Source organism: Pelodiscus sinensis, chromosome 32, assembly GCF_052426305.1.
Source record: "Pelodiscus sinensis isolate ZL-2025 chromosome 32, ASM5242630v1, whole genome shotgun sequence".
Taxonomy (NCBI): Eukaryota; Metazoa; Chordata; order Testudines; family Trionychidae; genus Pelodiscus; species Pelodiscus sinensis.
The window spans coordinates 10678035-10684939 of record NC_143083.1 but is presented as its reverse complement, the minus strand read 5'-3'; the positions used below and the strand labels follow the sequence as shown (position 1 = coordinate 10684939).

General features: G+C 41.2%; 1 protein-coding gene across 6 annotated transcripts in view; it reads right to left on the bottom strand.

Moving 5' to 3' along the window:
- Window positions 1-3231: 3231 nt before the first annotated feature.
- Window positions 3232-6905, bottom strand: part of MYO9B (myosin IXB) — an 88200-nt gene continuing 84526 nt past the window's right edge. For 4 of the 6 annotated variants that reach the window (XM_089774921.1, XM_075902962.2, XM_075902963.2 and 1 more), the window contains 4 exons: window positions 5433-5480; window positions 4730-4869; window positions 4306-4433; window positions 3232-4156 (listed from right to left, as the gene is read on the bottom strand). In XM_089774921.1, coding sequence (XP_089631047.1) covers window positions 3714-4156; window positions 4306-4433; window positions 4730-4869; window positions 5433-5480 — 759 coding nt within the window. In that variant the 3' untranslated portion in view covers window positions 3232-3713. Of the gene's footprint in view, window positions 4157-4293; window positions 4434-4729; window positions 4870-5432; window positions 5481-6905 lie in introns of all 6 variants that reach the window. The other 2 variants (XM_075902966.2, XM_075902964.2) reach the window with 2 other exon arrangements.

The following is a 6905-nucleotide window of genomic DNA, read 5'->3' as shown; positions in this document are numbered from 1 at the left end:
TTTAAAGTTTATTAGGAACCAAGCAGGCAGGCAGCCTGGCTCAGTTCTGGCTCGCGCCATGTCTGGGAGTTCAGAACCTACCCGAACAGGGGCTGCTGCCACCCTGCGCTGCTGCCTCTGTATCAGAGGCAGCAGCATGGGGCGACAGGCAGCCAGTCTGCAAAGGGAACTGGTTTTTAAACTGGGTCTCCTCAAGCAGCAGCTCGTGCCTGGCACCCCATACTGCTGCCTCTGATACAGAAACAGCAGCATGGAGTGGCAGGGGTATCCTCAAGAGTGGAGCTGGATTGCACTGGTTGCCAACCCCACCCCCAGGGACTATAGAATAGTTGAGTAACCGATAAGCATTCATGAGGTTAACTGACTATTCAATTAACTAATATTTAACATCCCTATTATGATCATGAACTTTTTGTGGGAAAAACCCACTTTATCAGATGAGTTGGAATGGAAATATCACTTGCCAGCACGTTAATCAGGCCTTGATCTCATAATTTATCTCACATTACAGAGATTTAACAATGAAATTGGTTTACATTTGAGCTACAACCGTTGTTTCATTTAACTATATCACTGACCTTTTCAGAGGCAGGCTGTTCGTGGTGACAAAACAGCTACATAATTCCCCTAACTTAAGATTAAATTTCTCCAAATTCCTTTTGAAAACATCTCTTCACTACAACTTTCAAAAGACAGTCCTCCTCCGAGAATTACTTGGCATACGTGGAAGGTAGACCTTTCGCTGGCTGTTGATCCATTGGACTGTGCCTTGGCTTACGTTGTCTGACCACTTTAGTTTATGACCACCTTGGGCTAGGATCATTGATGCCTAGCTGTACAGTAATGAACACACTGATGTATTAGCCAATAAGTTCAGCAAGACATGCTGGATTTATTCTGTGCCGTGATACTACCCCACAGGAAGTGAGCAATAACAAGCTGAAGTTAGGCCAGCTACTAAAAGGCATTGTAATTTTCACACACATTTTGGCTATATTAAAAAGTCTCTCAAGGCATATGGAAGAGTCTCACTAGCTGTTTCAAATTGTGCTTGGGGTTGCCTGACAGTGTACAGAAAATGAGTATTCGGGGTTGCCTGACAATGTACAGAAAAAGAGTATTCATTATCACAGGACTAATCCTGTTCTAATCTCAGGCAGTAGGCAATTTTTTAAATTAAGCTCATTAATTTTATGTCATATGCTAAGAAAAAAACAAACAAATATTTTGTCCATGATGCCCTACCTACCTGATGGCAGCATTCTGCATCTAATTGGAAAGTTTGTGAAATCCAGTGCTTGAATTTTCCAGTTCACCTCTAAGCTTTCGAGCAGCAAACTAAAGTGTTTACTAAAGTGCCTTTTTATGTCAATGTGTGGTCTCCATTGACTCAGCAACTGTGCTAACTACAAGGTGGTACATTTGTTCCTTCACCACTCATTGCAACAGCAGCATTTTTAATTATAATTAAGCAGCAGGAGTGGCTGACTCAATTGTCAAAACCGTTTGCACAGAAAATAGGGGTTTCCGTTTATTTTTTGTAAAAAATAGCTGCAATCTGCAGAAAAAAAATACATGGGAATTGTGCATCCATTCTTCTCTCGGGAGCAGGCTCTCCTGCTAAACTACTTCTCCCATGTAGCACTAGAGCTGGGACTGCTGTAATGCATGACTTTTCCCACCAAGATACTTTGGTATATCATGGGAGATGGTACATCTTTAGGAGCATGGCACAGAGGCATCCAAACTAAAATTCCCATGAGGCACCATAACATTTCCAAATCAAAATGTATCTTATTTAAAGTACAAATTCAAAGTTTTCCATGGAAAAAGCCACATCTTCCTACACACCTTTATGTGACAAGTCTCAGGGATAGCCCTGTTAGTCTATATCTGTAAAAACAACAAGGAGAATGTAGCACCTCAAAGGCTAGCAGATGTATTTGGGCATAATCTTTCATGGGTAAAAACCCACTTTGTCAGAACCATGGAGACCAAGTGGTTGGTTTTTTTTATACCAACAAAAGCTTATTCCCAAATACATTTGTTAATCTTTAAGGTACCACAGGACTCCTTGTTTTTACACATGTATGCATTGTTTGATACTTGGCAATGAGAAGACTGGAAGGGATTCTTGAATGGAGCCAGTAAGTGAACATAAGAATGGCCATATTAGGTCAGACCAAAGGTGCATCTAGCCCAGTATCCTGTCTTCCAACAGTGGCCAATACCAGATGCCCCAGAGGGAGTGAATAGAACAGGTAATCATCATGTGATCCCTCTCCTGTCATCCATTTCCTGCCTCTGATAAACAAAGGCTAAGGACACCATTCCTACCCATCCTGGCTAACAGCCATTGGTGGATCTAATCTCCATGAATTTATCTAGTTCTTTTTTGAATCCTGTTAAAGTCCTGGTCTTCACAACATCCTCTGGCAAGGAGTTCCACAAGTTGACTGTGCGCTGTGTGAAGAAAAACTTCCCTTTGTTTGTTTTAAACCTGCTACTTATTCATTTCATTTGGTGACCCCTAGTTTTTGTGTTATGGGAACAAGTAAATAATTTTTCCTTTTTAACTTTTTAACACACCAGTCATGATTTTATAGATCTCTATCATACCTCCCTTAGTCTCCTCTTTTCTAAGCTGAAAAGTCCGTCTTTTTAATCTTTCTTCATATGGAACCCGTTCCAAATCCCTCATCATTTTTGTTGCCTTTTTCTGAACCTTTTCCAATATATCTTTTTTGAGATGAGGTGACCACATCTGTACGCAGTGTTCAAATGGAGTTCTTCGTATCAGCGGAAAGCCTGCTGCCCCATCTATGCTCCCAGTTCACACTGGTAGAGGAGAGCTGGGGGTTGACTCATATGGCCCAAGTTTTAGAAGCTGTTTGTGCTTGCATGTGCTCATGCCTGATGACTTTTGCAGCACTATGATGCACAACAGATGCTGAACAAAGCCTTGCACAAAGTTGCCCAACTGTGACAACTGCATTTACTGAGCAATGTGATTATACTTGTATGCAAAGCACTGAACTCTCAGAAAACCAACGCCTTTGGTGATTGGTATTTACCCTGCAGAACTCTTTCCAAATCCTTTTAAGGAAGTGTTGGGAAAAGGCATGAATCTCAAGAAAGCCGATCCACTTTTGGTCAGAATTAAGTGTCTTCTTTCTACTCAAGAGCACTCGAGAAGGGCGGACATTGTAGCAATAGGACATTGATAACACGTGTTTTTAAAAAGTGCAATGTATTAATAAACATTTGGATATGTTTTTGGTCTCAGTTAAGACAAGTACATTAACAGTTTTGTAAACAAAAAGAACTTTTCATAAAACATAAAAAAATGGAATATGGAAAAACCTAGTGACTAACTCAGTCAGGCCTATTACAGCCCATCGTAAGCAAATACAAGGCAGCACAGCAGGAGAAACTGGGGTTTTTTTGCAGACTCAAGTCCCAGTATTTTGCTTCGTGACCGAAACTGTTTTAGAGCCTACTCCACCCTCCAAAGTTGCTTTTGTTTACAAAAAGCAGGATATTCCTTGTTTTTAAGCAACTCTGCTTCACCCTTAGAGTGCTGAGAGTTCCCGACTGCACGTCCGGTGACTGCTTACGCCAAGTGCACAAGTTCATCATCTGCCAAGGCGGATTAGAGCCAAAAGCTACAGTTCTCATTAAAAAAAAAAAAAAAATCCCAAATTTTAAATATTTCATTCCTCTATGCATGACATGTGAGAGTAAGGGTCTGAAAATCTCCGCTTCACTTTTGCTGTTGGTTCATATTCGTCCAAAGATTCCTGAGCTTGGACCACAACTGACCTTTGTGCAACATACACAGAGTGAATTTTATCAGTTCGCCTGGCTGGCCGGTCCCTCCGTCTCACCACTGGCTCAGAGGATACAGCAGCCAATATTCTTCCCTGGGATTCTGTCCGTTTGGAAATCCCATAGGGAAGTTTTATATTTGCTGTGGGCATTACGGGATTTCGACAGGGGACTTTCGTTTTAACCTGCATTGAGGATAGTCTGTGCCTTGTAAATGGATTTGAGACTGTGGAGGCCAGTGGACAAGAAATGCTGGGACCTTGGCAAGAGACTTTGGCAGGCATGTTGGGGCACTGACCATGGCCCTGGAATTCAGACAATGTGGTTCCTTTAAAGAAAAAGAGACACGGAAGTTAAAGTGCATCTTGAAAAATGTAAAATGACATGACTGGTTTTGACCAGATGTCACAAAAATACGTAAAATTTGAAATAATGTAGAAGTAATAAAAAAAGAGCACACACTACCTTAATACTGACCTTCAGTGTCCAGCCGTCCTATTCGGTCCCCTGGTAGGCTCTCCGTGCTCACTGATGTCTCAGAGTCCAGATTTTCCTCATCAGAGCCTCGCTGGTCCAGCTCAGGTAATCGGTAAGTTATGTCTTCCCTGCATCAAACACATACAGATCATGGCACCCCAGGAAGATAGCGACTTACTGTATTTACCAATGCTATTAACATGAACAAGTCTAAGCAGAGCATGCTTTAGAAGCAAGCAGCCCTGAACCTACACCTCACCAAATTTCATCTCCAACTATTGCCTTTGCCGATTATCTTTTACTGCTTCTTCACTCTGACTTCTCTACAGTACGGGTGACATGCAACAGAGCATGCTGCATTGCCTCCCGGGACACGAGGCATACGCTCAATAGATTCCATTAGCAATGCGAAGCTAGGACTCACTTTTCCTCTTTGATTGACTGTATGCGTTCGATCAGAATCTCCTTCTCCCGGTTATCAACATCAGATGCCTCATCTTCCTCCCGCAGCGACTCCAGCTTGGGGAAGTTGTCGTCATTTCCTTTGTCTTGGGGGCTTTTACACTAGAAGAAAGTTGTATGTGTTATGCTTCAGAATGAAGAGTAGATCAGCCCACCCCACCCCACCCTCAGACAATTACTAATAAAGGACGGGCAGGAAAACAGGGCAAGTGAAGGGCTCCAACAGAGGTAGTGAAGAGGGTGTTAGTTATCCATTCCATATATACAGATATGTTTGAATAGGTCACGCAGTAGACTTAATTTGCTTTAGGTGGTTTAAATTCATCTGATTTGTTTTAACATTATTATTTTTTCATGTGTTTTCTACGTAGAGGGTACGTTTGCTAACACTTGTTTAGCTGTGCGTGTTAACTGCAAATTTTTATTCCATTCATTATGAACACAGGTTAGAACTTCATTAATAAGAAACAGTGATGTGAGGGAGGAATTGGACAACAGCAGTGCATACATTCTAGGGAAAGGGCTATAGTGATGCATGCAGTCTGGATTCTTTTAAAATCGATTTCATATCATGTAAATTAGAATAAGTAGTAAAGGTTCCATCATGCTGTGGTGCCATAAAAAAATTAATCATGCATTCTAAACACATCCGGGTTTGTACATACCAGCACCCCCTCAAAAGGAGAAGAAAACCCAAGTTTTACAGGCCAGAGCTAGAGAAAGATGAAGACCAAATTCACTACATCGTGGTAACTTTAGAAAATTGTTTTTTTCTGATCAGAACAGTTATGTTAAAATGTTGCATGTCAGACAGTGGGAATCTAGACAGTTCTATCATTGGTATTTTACAGTATATGTGTTTGGAGGTTCATTAAAGCAACATTTAAGGCTTTGAAAACATTTTAATCTATACACTCACAAAGATATTTGATCTTTCATTGTCAAATACTTTCTTACTCTATAGTACATATTTTAACCTGCTAAAGCAACTTATTTGCAGTATCAACTGGAATCAAATCAAATAGGTCAGACAGATTTAGGAGGTTTTGTTTAAAAAAAAAAAAACCAACAACAACAAAACCTCTGATTTTTTCCACTTATCAGATTTCTAGAGCTCACAGACCAGCTGTATCAAATTTTGAATCAGCAAATACAAGCCCAATATTCTGAGGTCCATCTGTTGAATTTCATTGCTTGGCTGTCAAAATTCTTACATCCAAGATAAAAAATAGACATGCAAGGTTAACACATGATGGTCTAACTCTCAGAGGGGTAGCCATGTTATCTAGAACTTTAAAAACAACAAATAGTCCTGTGGAACCTTAGAAACTAAAAAAAAAAAATGTATAGTATAAGCTTTTGTGGGTAAAACCCACTTAACTCATCTGATGAACTGGGTTCTAGCCACGAAAGCTCATGATTCTATATATTTTTCTTAGTCTCTAAGGGTACATCTACACTACGGAGCTATTTTGGGATACCAGAAGTATCCCAAAATAGTGATTCTGCATCTACTGAAGCAGCCTGTTATTTTGTAATAGATATTGAAATAATGGGCAGCATATCCAACGTCCCGATAACTCTCGTTCCATGAGGGTTAAGGGGCATTCTGGAATAGCGAGTTATTTTGAAATTTGGTGCTGTGTAGACAGCACCAAATTATGAAATAAACTATTTCGAAAGACACTCAAAATAAGTTGCACAAATTGTGTAGTTTATTTTGAGCTAAGGGTGCTGTGTAGACGCACCCAAAGGTACTAAAGGACTACTCATTGTCTAAGACTATTTAACTACCAGTCAACAGGCAGTCTTTATCCCATTGCTTTCAAAGCAAAACTTCACAGGAGGGATGCCAGTGGTTAACTGGTAAACATCACCCAGAAAGCACGATGCTGATTAGTTACTGGATAGCAGAAGGCCTAGCCAGGCTAATGCAGCTCCTGCCTGACGCAGGCCTGGCCTGGCTGGAGCAATCCATGGTGTAGCAGGCCTGGCTGGGCTGAAGCAGCCCGCTGTGCTGTCAGTGGGGGGTGCTCCAGCCCGGCTAGACCAGCCCAGCCCCCACTTCCTGCCATTTAAGCAGTTAAGTGACTAAACGGGATTTTACGTCCCTACTCCACAGTGAAATCTTGAGGGAA